The 19,216-nt window shown below is 38.5% G+C and overlaps 1 protein-coding gene across 1 annotated transcript in view; it reads right to left on the bottom strand.

The window, feature by feature from the left end:
• The window catches only part of rxfp1 (relaxin family peptide receptor 1), a 66,534-nt gene that overhangs the window by 19,567 nt on the left and 27,751 nt on the right, over window positions 1-19,216 (bottom strand). Inside the window, exons 3-8 of the mRNA XM_056383694.1 lie at window positions 14,126-14,209; window positions 5,823-5,928; window positions 3,106-3,177; window positions 2,030-2,101; window positions 385-456; window positions 49-120 (exon numbers count right to left, since the gene is read on the bottom strand). Coding sequence (XP_056239669.1) covers window positions 49-120; window positions 385-456; window positions 2,030-2,101; window positions 3,106-3,177; window positions 5,823-5,928; window positions 14,126-14,209 — 478 coding nt within the window. The remainder of the gene's footprint in view (window positions 1-48; window positions 121-384; window positions 457-2,029; window positions 2,102-3,105; window positions 3,178-5,822; window positions 5,929-14,125; window positions 14,210-19,216) is intronic.

Raw genomic sequence — 19,216 nt, forward strand, 5'->3', positions numbered from 1 at the left:
AGAGGAGATCACAGCAAAGCAAAATAGATGTAGGAAATAACAACTTACAGTAAAACAAGGGAGTTCAGTCCTGAAAAGGTCATGGAGGATATTTGATGGATATTGTTATTTTCTAGGATCCTACAACAACAACGACAACAACAACAAAAAAACATACAGTTTCAGCCTCATTAGCATTGATTCAGAGGAAACAGCATCAATAGGTGATGCACAACCTGTATTGAATAATAATAAGAACGATAAAAGACAATTTATCAGTTGGAATTATTTCTCATTACTTCTCACCACACTGGACCTCTCTGCCTATGGCAAAACAAAAACTATGCATGAAATATTTGATATTCTTTTGCTGCAGAACTTTCCTTCAGTAGAAAATAAACATACAGCCACTCCAGCTTGTGTAAGTCCTGGAACACCCCCGGCATCAGGACAGATATCTTGTTGTAGCTCAGGTATCTAAGAGAGGAAAGACAAGTTTGGAAGATCACCTGAAGATGATGCTCTCTGAAAACTTCCTGTTGAATTTAACACATACGGTAGCTAATGACTGCAGTTTTAACGGAGCATTTTGTAATTCCTACTTATCTCTCTGATCTTTACTGATTACTATATAAAGTTCACCCTCTTATAATAATGTATGTGTGTCTAATCAAGCTTTCATTATGTCACTAACAAGGTTTGCCAGAAGTATGACGACACTGAAAAATTACATCTGTCTGTGATTGCTTAACTTTTAACTCCTAAACCACAGCCTTCATTTCTTTGGGCACACGTTCAATTAAATTTTTCTGCCTGGCTGCAGGGATTTGATTGTATTCGGCCACAAGAGCATTTATGACGGCACTGATGCTGGGAGATAAAGCCTGGCTCACAGGCTGCATTTCAAGTTATTCCAAAGGTGTTGAATGGGTCAGAGGTAGCACTGAATGACTAATGTGTTAATTTTCATATCTCAAAAGAGATTTGAAAGAGTGCAACTTTTAATCACAAATTAAAAATCAACAGAGAGACAGTTTCAAAGTATGTCCACATACTTTTGATGAGATGTTGTAACGTAACTGTCTATCTCTGAGTTCTTCATCTGCTACGTTTTTATTGTTGAATTAGCTGCAATTTAGTCAGAGCTACAGTAACATGGAGATGTATTTACAATATAGCTGTATCTACACACAGTTGCCAGTTCATAGGTACACTTGGCTAAAGCTAATACAGTCTAATAATATACTAATACTGACAGGGGTTTCTATTATTTTGTCCATTCTTTTTATACAATGGGCATAGGTAAAATAACAGAAACACCTCTCTGTATAACGCAATACAGCTCGACAGCTCAACAGTTCAACAGCACCACAAACTCTCTAAAACAATTTCAGCACAAACTGAGCATTATAACCTTTATGATTTATTGCAGGACTGTTGTATTAGACTGTTTTAGTCAACTGAGTGTATAAATCCTTCAGTAATCACTACAATCTTTTAAAAATAATTTGAAGACAAGACCTATTGGAGTAGTACAGAGGGAGGGTCAGTTTTTTCTTTGGTAAATACTTAAGTTGTTCCACAGCCTTAGCACTCTGGCCTCTCTCTTTACTTTCTTTTCGTTTTAATGCACTATACACAACATTTCAGTTAGAGACACAAATTGACTATTTATAACAAATAGTTACACAGTTAGATATAAATAAAAGACTCTCAGAGAGGCTCAAGATTCTGCAGAGAGAGCTAATGCTCTTTAATAATCACATTAAATTGGAATCAAATCAACAAAATCAAAAATTATAGTAGTCAAGGTGGAGGTTACATTTGGCGTATCAGCAGACTAATTGTTAAAGTGTTAGCTTATCATGGCCGTGGTACATGAATGTGTTTGGACAACTGAGCCGATCACTGAGTTGTGAATGAGCCTGTGATTTTGAAGCATGAATGAAGCAGCTGATTCATTTGCATCATTTTATGTACATAGAGCTACAGCCACACAACTGTTTGCTTTATTACTGAAAGGTATGTGAATGAAAATGAACAAACTCACAGTCTTGTTAGGTTATGCAGTCCCCTGAATGCGTCAGGACTCACATCTCGAATTCTGTTGTGCTGAAGGTATCTACGTAAAAAAAAGAAGCACAAAACAGTTTGTGAATCTTTTGAATTACCAAAGAGCGAGGAGAGAAAAATTCTATAACCCCTTATCCTGTTGATTTAATGAAAAAACAAAACACACACACACACACACACACACACACACACACACACACACACACACACACACACACACACACTGGCAAAACTTGGCTGTTTACATGAAAACAGAAGATATTGTTCCAGCTGAGAGAAATTAGGTTCTGATATCTGTTTAATGCCAGGCATCAACTTTGGTATCACACACTGTGTGCTCGACAGACCTCGGCTGAAAGCTGTGTTTTGTCTCTTTGTGTATTTTACACACCTGGTAATTAATTTGGATGTTTGTTTATGCATATTTCAGGGAGGTTTTCAGTCCAATTGAACTGTCAGAGCAGCGACTGAAGGCTGACACTATGACGCAGCCAAATGGTTCCTGGCAGAGGATCAGACCTTCTGCCCTGCCGACACAGTCAGGGGCACTGTGTGAGACTGATAAACAATGTAAGTCGGGAATGAAAGGATCTGTATGCAGAACAAATCAATCACTTCTGTCAGCGTTCCCAGATGTCCTCTTAGCTTATACATATTAGCTTTGTAGTCGTGAAAGTCGTTTGTTGTACTTGTCACTAAGAGGCTGCTGTTTTTCTCTGTTCTTTGGTATCAGGAAGGAATTATGCTTTATTGAATGAATAGCTTAGACCCTAATACGCCATATGCATCACACATTATTGTATGTGTTGCTTAGACTGAAATCAATTCAATTCAATTCAATTCAAATCAATTCAATTCAATTCAATTCAATTCAATTCAATTCCAGTTTTACAGCCGTGAATCATAACAGAATAAAGGACAAATCACTGAAACAGAACAACCAGGAAATACAATAATAAAAATGGCTTAATATCATAATGTAAAATAAAATAAAATAAAATAGTGGGCTATATATTTGAATAACATGCAATCCATAATTTATGGGAAACTCACAGTTTCTGTAGGCTCTGGTATTTAAAGAACGTGTTTGCTCTCAGTTTCTGAAGCCGATTCCTTTGTAGAGACCTGAGGGAGAAGAAAGAAAGAAGAAGAAGCTCAAAATCAGAATAAATTATCAAGCGTGCACCAAGAACAATGCTCATCATGATTCAGTATATTCAGTATTTAAACATCTGACTCGTTGATCTGACATGATGGGTTAACGTGGGTTTAAGAGAGGTGTTCAGGCCTGGGGATAACAAGACCTATTGAACATTACAAACATTCAAATGATAAAAAATAACACCAATACAGCCATATACTCTGCCACTCTTCCAGTAGTGAATATTATTTATAAACTATAAAAACATTTTAAAAAAGACAAATAACAGACAATGAATTGTATTCTATTTTCAGATCTCATTGTATTTTTCACTGGGGCTCTCGTTTTCTGTCGGTTCAAAGGTTTAAAATATCAACAACCCATACTTTTTTTTTTTAAGGTTATTCTTGGGCATTAATGCCTTTAATGGGAGAGGCACAGAGAGATGGACAGGAAAGTTGGTGTGAGCCTATATTGAATGCACTCTACCAGATGACCCGCCGGGGCACCCCCAACAATCTATACTTTTTCATCTGTGATTACATTTCAATAGACCATAGTGGCACAAGACAAACTCCTTTAGGTCTTATTTCAGTTTTTATGTAAAGGCGTAAAAGGTAAAAATACTTAATAAAAACACAGCAATGAACTAAAATCAAATTAGTCTATTACCAGGACATTAAATCCATAAACATAAACTGTGGCTTGTAAATTTTGTTATCATCTCGATTCAGATGTTGACTCCAAAGCTTTTAATGGATTAACAGGTGATTAAAAGCTCATCCACTCACTCTCACACTGTCATGTCAAGCTGTAGGAAGTGGTCAGTTTTGGGACTACGCAAGATTATCTTACTGTTGACACTGTCTCTTTGGGCTCGCTGTTCTCAAACACAAACACTCTATGACACTGTATTTCTCGGCCCACTAACACTGAAGACACACTCTGGAGCATTCCTGCAAACAAACAAGCTTTCTTACTAAAAACCCACTGGAGCTCATGAACATTTTTCTTTTCTGATCCTAAGTCTTTCTTACTTTTTTGTTTGTGGTATGCTTGTAGTACTATCCACGCTGGAGTCATAACTGCACCAACCTGCCTGTTCATGAGGAGCTGCATGCTGAGAGATTTGATCATTACATAGGAGATGCAATGATTAGTTGATTGATAGACCATCGGCAGCTATTTTGATAGTTAGATTATGATTTTAGTCGTATTTTCAAGGCAAAAAAGCCAAATATGTGAAGATGCTATGCTCCTCCTCGTCGTCTCACATGATTGAAAACTGAATATCTTCAGCTTTTGGACAATTGGCTGGACAAAACAAGCTATTTGTGATCTGTCAGAAATTTAAACAGCCATTTTCACTATTTTCTGACATGTTAGACACAAAACAATTAATTGATTGATCAAGAAAAGCAATTGGCAGATTAAGAAATAATGAAAATAACAGTTGCAGTTGCCTAATAAGCATCATCAACTCACCTAACCCTGGCACTGCCATATAAGGCTACCTGTTGCCATTCACATTTTTGTGAATAAAACCATGTGGAGTCGCTGCATGGTTTCATTCACAAAAATTTTATTCAAGTGTAAAAAGATTTTCACGCTACAAGCGTGAGAATCCTGCTTTTGGAAATCAGCAGACAAAAACAGTTTGCGGTGTCAGTAGTCATAATAGGAGGATCTGAAACAATTTTAATAGTAGAGCTACCAACGATGTGCCGTCAGAGCAGCACAAACACCTGCTTTATTTACCTGCCTGGAGTCCTCTGATAGCAAACGGGGACAGCGGGCCAGTTGTAGAGCAGATTAAGAGATGTCTGGGAACAGGTAGTCATAACTAAACACCCACTAAATGTTTGTTATTATTTTTAGTTGTATTTTTAAATTGATGTAATACAGTAAACCAACTCATTAATTTCACTTTGGTTGTTCTAAACACCCACTTGTTCTAAACCTTTCCTCAAGAAAATCCTCTAATGGAAAAATAAAGTTTATACCATTTCAGCCCCACCACAAACAGGAGAAAAGCACAATGGTTACAGTACCATGAACAGTAATAGCTACTATAGCTGAACTGGCCATGCTTCACTAACAACAAATTGAAAAACATATCAAAACAAAACAAAAAAACCCCACAGCACTAAGTGTTTGTAGCAGAAACAATATTTCTCCTAACCCCAAACCTCCCAAAATAAAATATGTATATGTAATGTAACTTGCTGGTTTTGGATGGACAATGTGTCTGATCACATGACTTCCTTCCTTCATCTACAGACCAGTCCTGTAATAATATGTTTTGTGTTCTGAAAAAATAAAAATGACTAATAAGAAAATATATATATAAATACATATAACAAAATGTGTGATGCTGGCTCCTACAAGACGTTCAACGACATATGCTGCTCACCAGCTCAGTGTGAAGGGGTTGCATCATCATCACCAAAGAGTCATCTTTAGTTCTGGCAGCATGTAATGACAGTTACTCACAGTGGTTGGGTGGGGTTTTGGAGAGGGGGGGATGTTTGCTACAACACTTATTGCATGCTGTGACAGTCGCAGCCAGGTATGGAGGGCTCCTGGGGCTTTAAATTATTGAAAAAATAAATGGTTATTTTCTACTCACATCATGGTGACATTCATCGCCACCACTGGGATATCTTGAAGCTGTGTGCTGTCACAGTCCAGCTCCAGGTCTCGGCACTGGCAGAGCTCAGGAACGACACCCAGCACTGGAGAGATGGAGGGGAGAGGGAGTGGACATCAGAGGATACATCAATCAACTGGTCATCCTACCAAGTGCCAAAGTGACAAGACTGGAGCTGTTTGTACGAATGGAAACCTTGTCCTGTTGGCGGGCAATATAAGCAGAGATGAAAATGAAAGCAGAATTGATTTGGAAAACAAACACAGATTGGCAATAGTTAAAAACAGGCCCTGGCTTTTCAATACTGCTTATTGAACATTCCTGGGTTAATCTACCTTTGATTACCTTTGATTAAATCCTAGTTTGATATGCGAGCTATGATGAAAAGGTGCACATAAGATTGTTTAATTGGGCTTTCCTGGCTCCAATAAAAGCAAATTATAGTTGAGGACACATCAGACTTAGCCACAAGGGGAAGTTAATGAAAGGCCCCCCCCCCCCCTCGTCAGACTAACACATTTTCATTTACGGAGATAATTGCACATTTGTGACAAGTCATATTAACTCCCATTTCAACCGACTGAATGCTTTCACAGTCATTATTGATTGAAGCAAGTAAGGAACAAAAAAACATATGATTAGACTGAATACTCTCCGCAGGTCCACCAGTTTTCAGCAGGATTGATTCAAGTATCTTTCAGTATTTATAAAGGTAGTGGCCATATAAAGCACAATTCATTACTGACCCTGTTTATTTGCCCACTGTCAAATACTACACATTTTTTCATTTCTACAATGGAATTACTGAAACCACCTCCTGACCTGTAAGAGGATAATCAGAAAGTGAACTGCAGAGTTGTTGGCAGTCATAAAGTATGTCACCGTGTGGCAGTGACAATAGCAGATAAACAAAAAAGGCAGTAAAAAAGAAGCCGACTTTACTTTTACTTCTGTTGTGATTTGCAGGTGCACCACACCTCTAAAGCTGATGCTGATGACGCACAAAAAAATCGATTTGAACTTCAGTATTATGTTTTGTTCACATTGGAGATGAAGAGAAGAGAAGAGAACAGGTCAAAAAACAAAAACAACTTCCCTAATCACATCTCTGTGTAGCTTACCATCATGACACTTCCCATTAAACAGCTCCATTGTTATGATTCAAGGACGGGATCCTTTGAACTAACTGAAAAGTCTTTTAATTTCGGGGGCTTTGAGCTCAACAAGAATTAGACACAAAGTCAAACAACATCTGTGTGTCTATGCTGCTGGTCTGAATACTGCCCTGCTAGAGTAAATCTGAATGAGTGTATGAAGATAAAATATGACATTTAGTAGACTTTACTTTTATTTTATGGGAAAACCCTGAAGAAATAAATCTCACTGGCAGTTATGCAGTAATGCAGAGCAACACAAAAGCTCCAACATCAACATTCAGATAACCATAATATATGAGTCCCTGGAAATAGTAATGAAAAGGTGGGTGTCCCTGTAAATAAATAATGTTGCGGTTGTCAGTTTGATGCCATTTGAAATGCAGCAAATAACTCCCAATTAAACTAAATCACAGCAATACATTTAATTGCCAGAAGGAAATTTTTGCATTTTATAATTATTACTTTCAGGCTTATGTGTTGGCTTTCATGCAGTTATCAAGCGTTGCACTGACATCTCATTGCACAAAAATACCAAAAACATGGGGAAAGTATTTCATGGTCTAGAAAATAGCAACATGCCTTTTGTAGAACTCTGTATTGCCATGAAAATATAGCTGTGTAGTATGTATGTGACATACTTATGGAGCCTAAGGCTTTGAGGCTGATAAACATGGAGAACTGTTGCTATGATTCCCACATCGACCAGTTTAGTTATAGACAATCCTAAAAAGTGACTGTAACAATGGTGTTTTAAAAGATTGCTTTGTTGTAAATGGTGATCATTGTGACTGCGCTCTGAACACACAAGGTTTATTTCTATTAAGTGACCGACTGGGCCTTCTTTTGATTTTAAATGAAGTAAACACTGGCTATGGCGGTAGAATCCTGTATGCTCAACAACAGGCTGCAGTCACATCAATATGGCCAGTAGGCGATTTGAGAGGGTATCAGGGGGGAAGCCATCCCCCTTGTTAACCCCCCCCCCCCCCCCCCCCCTTCTCCATCCCCTAGTAGCAGAGAGGGTGCTGGAGCAGAGAGCATGATGATATCCCAGAGTTTAATTTAAAAAAAAAGAAAAGCAAGTTAAGGTGAAAAACAGCCACATCCATGGCTCCAAAAAACAAACACATTGCAGAGGAGTTGATCAAGGCTGAGGTGGTTGCATCATTGATAACAAAACGTGCACAACAACAGTCGCTCCATAAGAAAGTACATCGCTTCAGAACCTCAGACTTTCACAACACAGCTGAGAAAACAGTAGAAACCCTGACTGCTGAGATGGTGAGGGATCAGTTTCTAACCACTGACAGGATGTTTAGGACTGTTTATAAAACTGCAAAATCTGGAGGGAATACACTGACTTAGAAACAGACAGTCCAAGTCCTGAACGGACTGGACGTGGGAAGGACTTTCCATTCAGAAAAAATATTCTGCAAATATTGGCCAGCACATAGCAACAGAAATGAGAAAGCAAGTAATTGCAAGGGTTCTAAAATTAAAAGTCGTTCATTCTGGTTGATGAGTCATCAACCGTCACCAAAAAATCAGTACAAATTATTTATGAAGAGCATGTAGAGGCAACAGTGAACAGCCACTGACATTATTTTTGGATATAGTACAGCTCCCTGCCACCATTGCAGAGAAAATTCATACAGTGTTGCTCAATAACATATCTCACCATGACTTTACTGAAGACAAAGGAGCAGCTTGTGTGTTTTGAATGTGATGGTGTCTCAGTCATGCTTGGAAGCAGTCAACTAGTTTCCTGACATTTTCATCTGACACTGTATGAACCACTGTGTAGCGCTGAGAGCAGGAAGGAATTTAGATGGTAAAAAATTCCAAGAGGTCATGTGGGAAAAAAAGCCCTGCTTGTAGTGTACTGTAAGAGAGAGAATAAAGCCCTGCATAAAACTTGAAGGTGTATTTATTTATTCAGCAGTCCCTGATCACGCCAGCATGATCAAACCAATGGTCAAAATAGCACTTAGACTACTAAGAGCTAAAGATTTGTAAGGTTTTATAGCCTCCTGTGTTATTTTTCTGACAGCTTTATGCACTACACAAAAGGATCCAGAGTTTGAGACCATGCATGTGCAGTACGAACAGTAGAAAACATCAACCCTGACTCCAGAGGGCTTTAATACACAGTTGTAAAAAGATGAGTGTAGTAGGGCGAGAAGGAAGATGACTGGACAAAATGTAATTGTAGAACTAGAAATGTCACAGTTATGGTTATGGTGTCCTGTAACAACGGCCGTTGGGAGGTGTACATAGGTGTGTTTATTGTTGGTAGGGGGTGTTCCCACTGGGCCATGCCTGTTGTTAAAAAACAACAAATCACCCTCTGTTTACAGCCCAGAATGAGACTGGTTGCCACATCAAATCTCACACAACGGAAAAGACTTCTTAAAAAATACTGGTCTGTTTGGAAAGTGAGCATCAGAGAAGAGGAAAATGACAGACCCAAAAATAGACACCTGAGGATATTTCTTTATTTTCAATCTGTAAGTTATTGAATACAGAAAAGCGACCGCTGAAGAAAAGATTTTCTCAGGATGAGGATAGAGGATATTTGGCTTTAAATTCAAACAAAAGAACTCAAGGTTGATATTAAATAGAGTGCAGAGGTCTACGCTGAGGTCCACAACTGCAGTTTAACTTATTGCCATTTTCAGTGTAAAGAGACAGGAAATGGAGGAAATCATTATTTAGAAACCCTCCATGAATAGATAAATTATTGTTGTGGAGGGATTTGCATGCCTCTGTGACCCTGAGAGCTGCGTGGGAAAAACTCTTCTCCCAGAATGCCACATGGACTCAGTGCAACTGAAAGACCACCATCAAGCTTTGATACTGGTTTCCTTGGAAAAGGCAGGAGAAGACCCTTTTCTTGAAATCGGAACTACAGACGAGCCCGTCCTGCCATTCCTGTGGATGTTACTCTGACATGTACCACCTACCTGAACACTGTTGCAGACCAGGTACACTCCCTAATCGAAACGGTATTCCCTGATGGCAGTGGCCTCGTTCAGGAGGATAATACTTCCTGCCACACATGGTTCAGGAATGGTTTGAGGAAGACAACAACGAATTCAAGGTGTTGAGTTGGCTGTACAAACAAGTCCGATCCATGGAGGCCCCACCTCGCAACTTACAGGACCTAAAGGATCTGCGGCAGACGTCCCTGCGCAGGATACCACAGCACACCTTCAGAGGTCTTGAAGAGCTGATTTGGTGGCAAAACGGTGACCTACACAATGTTAGGCAGGCGGTCATAATGTTATTGCTGATCCGTGTATGTAGAGTATTTCACGTTTTAAGTGTTTTTACCAAGAAAGACCTCCTAGACAGTTGTCCAGGATCTATGCTAAGTGTTGTTAATTGCTGAAAATATGGTGGTCAAATACCATTAAAATGGGTCTGAGCAGCGTGCTGCCAAATTACCAACCAGAGATCACTAAAAATCTGAACACACTTGCTACTCTCTTACGTTTCCTGACTGAATTAGGATGCATCTCCTCTGCTTACAATGCAGGAAATAATTGGGTTTTATGATCTAACCTATGGATCTAACCCAAGCAGCTAATTCCTGTTGGGTTTAATTAGTCGCACCACACAGCACTTTGACAGTCAGACTACTTGCAAAGCAATATACTTACAGGGGATGAGCTCACATGGTAGGTACTTTTTCCCAAGCCTGTGTCATAATCAATTTCATACTGGCACTTTGAAACTGAACAACTTCCATATTCTACTACTACTACCTTCATCTGTCAGAAGGTTAGAACAAACGACATGGAGCTGCTGCTATGTGAAGTCACGAACTGCAAGGATCAATGTAGATGTATGATGCGTTACAAGTAGGGGCAGCAAGGCAAAGAAATGCCTTGATGGACTGATCCCTGGCTTTGTTGCTGGCTAGTGGGAGGTATTTCCAGGGACTTGTGAGGATATTCACAAATCCTTATTTGACACTGCTCATGGTCCTGGAACAGTACTAAGTCGGATCAGATGGCAAGGGAAGCGGAGGACATACATTATATTTGGGTTTTGTTCATTAGCAAGGGGTCGGAGGCATAGTGGGTTTGAAACTGCTTTAGCATCTGCAGTGATGTGGGTGTTGTACTGGACTGTCACAGTGAAGAGGGAGCTAACAATGATGACAAAGCTCTTCGTAATGACAAAGTGATTGATCTGCACTTTTCAGTTTGTTACCATAAAAAAGACCACTTGAAACTGAGTTCACTTTCTGTTTAGGGTGAACCTCCATCTTTAAAGGTCTAGTCAAGGGACTTGGTCACTTACACTTTTACACAGTCCAGTTTTCCATTTGTTTTAGTGATCATTTGCGATGACTGCAAATAATGTTAATAACTTTAATAACCTGCATCGTTGTATTGATAAGATAGCGTTAACAGATAGAGTTATTGACATTTTTTCACCATAGAAACATCAGGTTATTATTGCACCCTGATTTGTACTATGCCAAGAAAGGGATTAAGAGACAAAAGCGGAGGTGGAACAGAAGAAGAAATAAGCAAGCAGCATAAGGTATAATAGTAACGCTTTATACAATGCAAATATAAGAAATGAGATTGATAGAAATAAGTAAATGTATTGAATCTACCTAGAAATCATTCCTACAGCATTACTATAATATAATGTGGACAATTCAAAGTCCACATCAAACATAATTTCAATCCCACTGCTCCTTAGTATTCTACAACTGCTTTCATGGAAACTAGAGTGAATGTGAAGTGTAAGCAATTATACTTTGCTTTGAATAATGTAGGACTTTCTGATGACACAGGATTCTTGAAAAGCTTGTGGAGGCTTCATGAAAACATAAAGAGAACGCAATATCAAAGGAGAAAATATTGTTTCCCAAGCCAAAGTGTCTTTAGCTGTCATGTTACCCTCCTCCAGATGAATGCAATCCTCTGATCCTTCTTCTTAGACTAGCACATCAGGAAAAACCCGCTGTAATTATTTTTGGAAATACAAAACTTAAACGTATTTTTTTTTTGTTATTGTTCACATTAGGAACATGGCATGGATTCTCAATGAACAGAGCTTGGATGTCAGCGGTCAAATCTACTTCCACATGAGCGGAAGAGTCAAGAGCGGAACATTTTAAACTTTACTGTGAGGAGATAAATTAGCAAAAGTTGATGGAATAACTAAAAACAAAACCTGACACATTTGATTTCCTCTGACTTGTTTTGACTTTCATGTCTGTGATTTTCTAATTTAGTACAGATGGCAAATCAAAAGTATAATTATGTCAACAATCAGGCTGTGGAACAGATCAAGTCTGACAAACCAATAGCCAGATGAATTTACAGCTGTCCAAATAAAATGCCTTTGATTAAGAGTAGCTGACAAACATCTGAGTGAAAGTAAATTAATCATAATGGTAGTACTAATATTTTATTAAATTTGCAGGATACATTTAATGAGAAGAGACCTGGTCAAGTTAATGAGAAATTAAATTGATTTTTTTACATGCAGTAGTAAGAAAGGTAAAGAAAGTAAACTCACTCTTAATTTGTAGTGTAGATACATGTTGGGATGGTTATGACATATAAATTTGGCATTACTACTGTTAAAAATTGATTTCTTCAGTTTACTTAGTACAAACTGTCTCAGTCTTTTCTTTTTTGGAAACAATAATGGGCTTGTTGTTCATGAAGGCACGATTTATTATACTTAAGTACTTCTGTGCTTTTAAAGCTGCAGAATTGAGCTTGTTTCTGCCTCTTTTTTGCTCTGTTGTGCAAAGGACTATGGTTGCACAGCACGTAAACATCAGTATGACATCATGATGGAAGGTTTTATTATTTTCTCTCTCTCTCTGTAATATCACTGTTTTCTTTGCAAGGCACACGCTATTTCTCCTCTGTCTTGGTTATACAGTTGCTGCTGTTAGTGTCTGATGGTTTATATGATGATTGACTGGGCTGTAATTTCTAAAGAGTGGGTCCTAATGGATAACACTTCCTATGACTTTTGAGTTTTTATTTGCAGAGGGAAGTAACTTGCATAGAACAGGAAGTGAAGAGATTGTGATTCTTGGCTCCTCAGTCAGTGATTAATAATCTTTACGCTGCACGGCTGTAGCTTCTGGGATTGCTCAACAATCAAATGCATACTCTGCTGGCTGCCAGTCTTGATCTACATTCATTTCGATAGCAAGAAAAATATTATGAATACCCACAGTGAATGATTAGTATTCAAGAAACTAAAAATATAGTTGGCTTTATTACTTTTTTGTGGCTTTTTCATATTTCACTAGGAGGCCCTAGAACACATGCTAGAAAATCAAGACCTCACCCCACCTCCACAGAGGGCATCCCAACCAACCAGTCATAGCCACTTGGACAGGATCCCTCACTGGCTTCCCATCCGCAACTCATTATGCAGTCGGCTGAACTTCAGCTGCAGATGGTAATTTAAACCAGGTTGGTGTGTGGAGTGTTTTCACACATTTTACACAGTTCTGCACCCTAGTTTCTTTTAATAGAGACATTCTGAAATGCAGCAGTGATTCAACCTTAGCCTTATTCACGAAGAGCTGTCTATTTGCCGGCCTACAGGACAACAGAGAAAAAAGGAGAAAATCCTGGAAAATGATGTCACTGCCGATGCAATAACAGCCTGCTCTGTTTGAAATGGCCTTAAGATAACTTCTGTTGTGATTTGGTGCTATATGAATAAAAATTGACTTGATAAGTTATTTTCAGTAGGAAGTAGTAAAGATTTAGACATTGTTTTATTTATAGGACTTTAGGTTAGGATATGATTCTCCACAGGTCACATACAAGCCATTACTGTAAACAGTGGTTCATTGTTTATTTCTGCGACATGTGAGTCTGTGCTGTGTGAGGATATTCGGGCTTAAATACGTCCTGGCAAAGGACAGCTTCAGATTTGGGTTGGTATCACACTGGTAAACCTGTTAAGTTCTGCAGTTGCCCATCATCATTCTCCTTGATGCATCAAGCTGCTTCAGACATCTGAAGTCTCTTGAGAACCATTCCCTTCAGCTCATACATAAGAGCAACAACCAGGCCAAAGAACATCTTTAAAAGTACAGTTTAGAAACAAAATAACAGTACTTACAGCACACATTGGACTTTGTCCTGGTGTTATGGCTTGGCATGCCAAAATATTTGTCAAAAAGATGGGGCCATCCATTATTGTCTCCTGGAGAAGAAAATAAGACGGAGAAAGACAGAGATTACACAAGATTTGTACTTGACAACCAGACATCTCTTATTAGGTATAATTTGAGGTAGCTCAAATGTTCCTTTCTGTCGGACAATGGTGCAGGACACATTTCCTCATGCTCCATGCTATTTCAGCATACACAGATCTCAGCGACATGTTGTTGTAGGCGAGACCAAGGTCATTCCTGTTGATTTCTGATGGCTACAATTATTTAATAAAAAATGCCAGGCATTGGCCTGGTAGATAATATAAGCAGTTGCGAATGGCTTTATTTATTTGAATCACAATATAATCTTATAAGGCACAGAATTTGTTTTGCTTTGAAATCTGTATCTAATGTCCATGTAAATATGTACAGGATCAAAACTGTATCAATGTGAAATAGCAACCAAATACAATAAGTTCATCTTTGCACTTGTATCTGCAATAATAAGAAAAAAAATTGCAAGTGAAAGTGGCCACTGTGTTTGCTGTACCAGTAGCTTTGCAGAGGTATGAAATCAGAGGCTGACAATATCCATCTTCAATTACTTGCTCACCGCTCTCCCTCTCCACTTTACGAGTTAACCATGGACAAGGTCATATCATAGCGAAAAATGTTTGTGCTGGCATTACAATAACTGTTGGTGTATCATTTAATGTGTAACCTAGAACATCTTAGTTAATTGCTTGCCTGCCCGCTGTGACTCTGGAAACATTAACTCATCATTTGCTGTGACACCCTCTTGTGCAAAAGTAAGTGCCAGGTCAACTGGAACAAACACAAATGGAAAATAATAACAGTGTTGCTCACAAGCGTAAGTGATGTACACAGCTGCCAAGTCATTGTTAGAGAATGGAGCAAAATGACCTTCATTTTCCAACAAGGACAAATAACAAGAAGACTTTCTGGAAAACAGAGGACCGCACTGATAGAACCACTACCAGAAAGAGTTAGTTTGCTACCATTAACATCGCATTAAGAGCTGCATCTAATACGTAAAGTCATTATTAATCTGCTAGTTATTTTCTCAATTAATCTATTCATAATTTGGTTTATAAAATGTCAGAAAATGGATAAAAATTGAGGAGTTCTGGAAGCAGATGACCAAGCCTGCACTGTTTATATACCGCGACTTTTGAGTTTAAAGGGCCAGAATAGGAGGAGAAAAAAGGGGAGATATTGGGTGAGATCCTGGATGGAAACTGTATAGCCTAGAGGGGGAATTGGAAGTGAGTGAACTTTGTGACAGAAAGCTAACTGCAGGTAAAGCAGTTTATATTTCTTTAAGTCTCCATTGGTTAACACACAACTGACGTCATCAGTCGCCAAATATCAAACACGTTAAAAAAAAATCTTCTCTGACTCTGCAGTGGTGGGATGTATTAGAGACGGGCAGGAGTCAGAGTACAGGGAACTGGTGCCTAACTTTGTGGACTGGAGCAGTAGGATTCATCTTTTCCTAAATGTCGACAAAACCAAATGAGATGCCAGTAGACCTTAGGACACAGAGAACTGCGACCAAGCCCATTATCATGATGAATGAGGAGGTTGAAGTTGTGGAGCAATTCAAGTACTTGGGTGTCTACTTGAATGAAAGACTGGACTGGAGGACTGACACTGACACTGTGCACAAGAAGGGGATGAGAAGTCTCTGCTTTCTGAGGAAGCTCAGATCTTCAATGCATGTAACAAGATCTTGGAGATCTTCTACCAGTTTGCGTTAGCGAGTGCCATCTACTGTGTTGTCGTCTGCTGGGGGAGCAGAGATGCCAGCAGGATTAATAAACTAATCCCCGCTGCTTCTGATGTATATATTGCATATATTTCTAATATTTTTATTCAGAGGAACAAAGGCCATGCTTTAACTAGAAATTCCTTGCTATAGGCACCACCTGCTTTTAGGGGAAATTGATTAATCAAATTAACCAAATGAATCAAATGAATCAGTCTTTAATCAGAAGTAATTAAACTCTCAGTTCAGAAATCTCCTGTTTCTGTCTATGAGGACACAGTAATGAGGTCAGAATGATGAATGAAATATATCTTTGAGGATAAAATGAAAAAAAATAGTGAAAAAAAATGTGTGCTTTGGGATTATCAGAGAAGGTACATGGCAATGAATAACTTCTCAAGGACCAATAATATTAATAGTTTAGAAATCTATCAGCTTTTATCACAGACAACAGAAGTTCACTTAGTTAGGTTAACTTAATTTAGTATTGATTTGAAAACTGAGGCTGATTTCAGCTGAAATTGAAAATATGCATGAATGAAAGGAATAAAATAAAAAAAGATGTAGGAATGCAAGTCTAGATGAGGTAAAATGACTGGCGATGAGGCTTGGTGAATAGAACAACAGACAAAGAGGAAAAACTGAAGACGAACCAAAAGTAAAACAAAGGTAGATAATAACCAATCATAGCTTCTGACACGTTGGACACATCATGCAGTGGAAAAGATCACAAACAGCTTTCAGCTTCATTGTGAAACTGCCACGTGCAAAAATTGTATATTTATTTACTTTATATTCAGTGGTGAGTTGTTTAAAAATGGCTATTATCAGCAGTCAGTGGGGTTCATTAGGATGGGACTTATTCTCAGCTAGCAATAATACATGGTTGTTTAGGTTTCAGTTTGTTCTGCTGTCCAGCACGGTTCAGTGTTTGCTATATATTGGTGTCTATAGCACACAGTTAATATTCTTAACCTGAATAAAAAATGGTGACCCAGTTGAAGAGCACATTTTTTACTTTCATGTACAGTCCTACAAACATAATTTGCCATTCACATCAGTGTCTATAGCAGCATAGTCACAGGATTGGTTGCATGGTTCTATCTAAAGACAGATTTGCACTGAAGTAGAATTACCTGAATTCCTCAGCTGATTTTGGGATTTACCCCCTGAATCTGTGCCATGTGCTGCATTTGTGTGAAATAAACTAAGTCTGTTTCTGTGAAATTTACTGACTTACTAATTGGAACTTGGTCCTTCTCCAAATGGGTCTCCATGCTGAATAGCTGGAGGAGCTTCTTGAAATTTCAGCCAAAAATCCTATTGAAGCTCTTAAATATTTGCACTGGACCAATTTATCAAATGTCCTGTCATTTCCCTTGATATTTGTATTTAACATTGGACAAAGAGCCAACAAAGGAAAGGATTAACATCACTGACCTCCTTGATTATTACAAATCACAGTCGGACCCAAGGCTGTAGTAGCCCATGTGATTAGGGCAAAAAGCAGGCTGAGTTACACTGAGCAACATTTTGATGCATGGATCCCTGCATTGTTTGTACACACAAGGATGTACATTGGGGTGGCTATGGCTCAGGAGGTATAATGGGTTGTCTATCATCTATCAGAAGGGTTGCTAAGCACCTTTAACATTAGCACACATCAGGTCCAATGTTCTGTCTCCTCTGGTTGTGCGAACCATAAACGGATGGTACCCAGAGGATGAATTGAATTAAATTTGATCCTTTGATAACAGCAAAACTAATGGCATTCCCATTAGCCTCAGCTGCACTTTTGTATTTAGTGCTAATTAGCACTGGTATTTGAATTTTTCTCAAAGCACAGATGTGCCTAAGCGCAGCCTTCCAGAGCCACTAGTGTGGCTGTAGACTGGCTGTTTTTACACTGATAAAACCTGCTTCTACCGACAGAATTACCCTTTGTCCTGTAAAACCCCTTCTCTTGTGATTTACTTTCTTCAAAGATGAAGTCCTTTTTTCACATGGTGTCTCGAGATTTACATATATTTATATTTTGGACGTTGAAAACAGGTAGAGATCACTGAAACTGTTTGGTGCTACAGTGAATATTGTATACGAACACTTTGCTGAGGTTGATCAAAGCTGCAGTTAGAGTGTTGGGGCAGTGAAACCTTGCCCTCCCTCTCTCATTTAGATTTATGTTTAGCATTTTACCATTCAGTGGGTAGCAGTACTTCAAAGGTAGCGGCAGATCTCACACATTCGCTGCAGTATGGCTGCGAAATACAAATCTCACAAAGTGCCGTTGCTGTGATTTCATTAGTTGCGATAAAAGCAGCTATGAAAAAAAAAAAAGACAGCACTCCCAACACTAATCGATAAGATTCCCCTGAATGTGAGTGTGTATGGACATGGGACACACACGTTTCAAACACTGAGCAACATGACAGATATTGAGAACACTTTCTAGTTAACCACGCAGAATGAAAACTATAAACGCCTAAACTTCATTTGCAGATACAGGTCTATTATCTGCTAAGAGACACTGTCCAAAACCGTGAAAAAATTATAAGGCAACAGTTATATATAATGCTGTCAATGACTGCATCGTTGATGTCGGTCTACATGCTGGGACTGTACTCTGCCTTTTTCTGTGGATTTCTCTGTTGTCACTCCTTATCACTATTAGAAACATCACGTTACGCGGTGGTTGAAAATTAAGTAATGGTGATTTGGTTGTATATAGTTCCGTTTTTCTATTGCTAAGCTAAGACAGCATTTTGTTTACCATGTGAAATCTACATTAGCACACAGAAGAGCAAAACCAGAGACTGTGGCAGCTACTTAACACATTCCTCTGTGTTGTCTGCATCAAATTAAGTAAACTGAATCAAAATTAGGCAAAATGTGGTCTGTACACATTTCTTTAATCCTTAATCAATATGTGCCAATAGATTCTCCTGTCAACATGAATACAAAGTGATGAACCCACAGATTACATGAAGCCAGAAATAAGTCAAATACTAATTTCAAAAGTGCCTATTGAAATTTGGACAAAGAATCAAAAGAGACTCTAACAGAGATATATCCAAAAGCCAAGAGAGACAAGGGTTGAATTAAATTCCTCTCCATTGTATAGCATGTAATTATTTATGAGTACCACAAAATAAAAGTATGCACACAAATACACAAAAACATCTACTGGAGCTGTGCAGAGAAAATGTTAAGCCAAAAAACATTCAGTAGGGAACTTCTGATGACTGGACATGTGCACTCTCTTCTAAAA

This window comes from Seriola aureovittata, chromosome 8, assembly GCF_021018895.1.
Source record: "Seriola aureovittata isolate HTS-2021-v1 ecotype China chromosome 8, ASM2101889v1, whole genome shotgun sequence".
Taxonomy (NCBI): Eukaryota; Metazoa; Chordata; class Actinopteri; order Carangiformes; family Carangidae; genus Seriola; species Seriola aureovittata.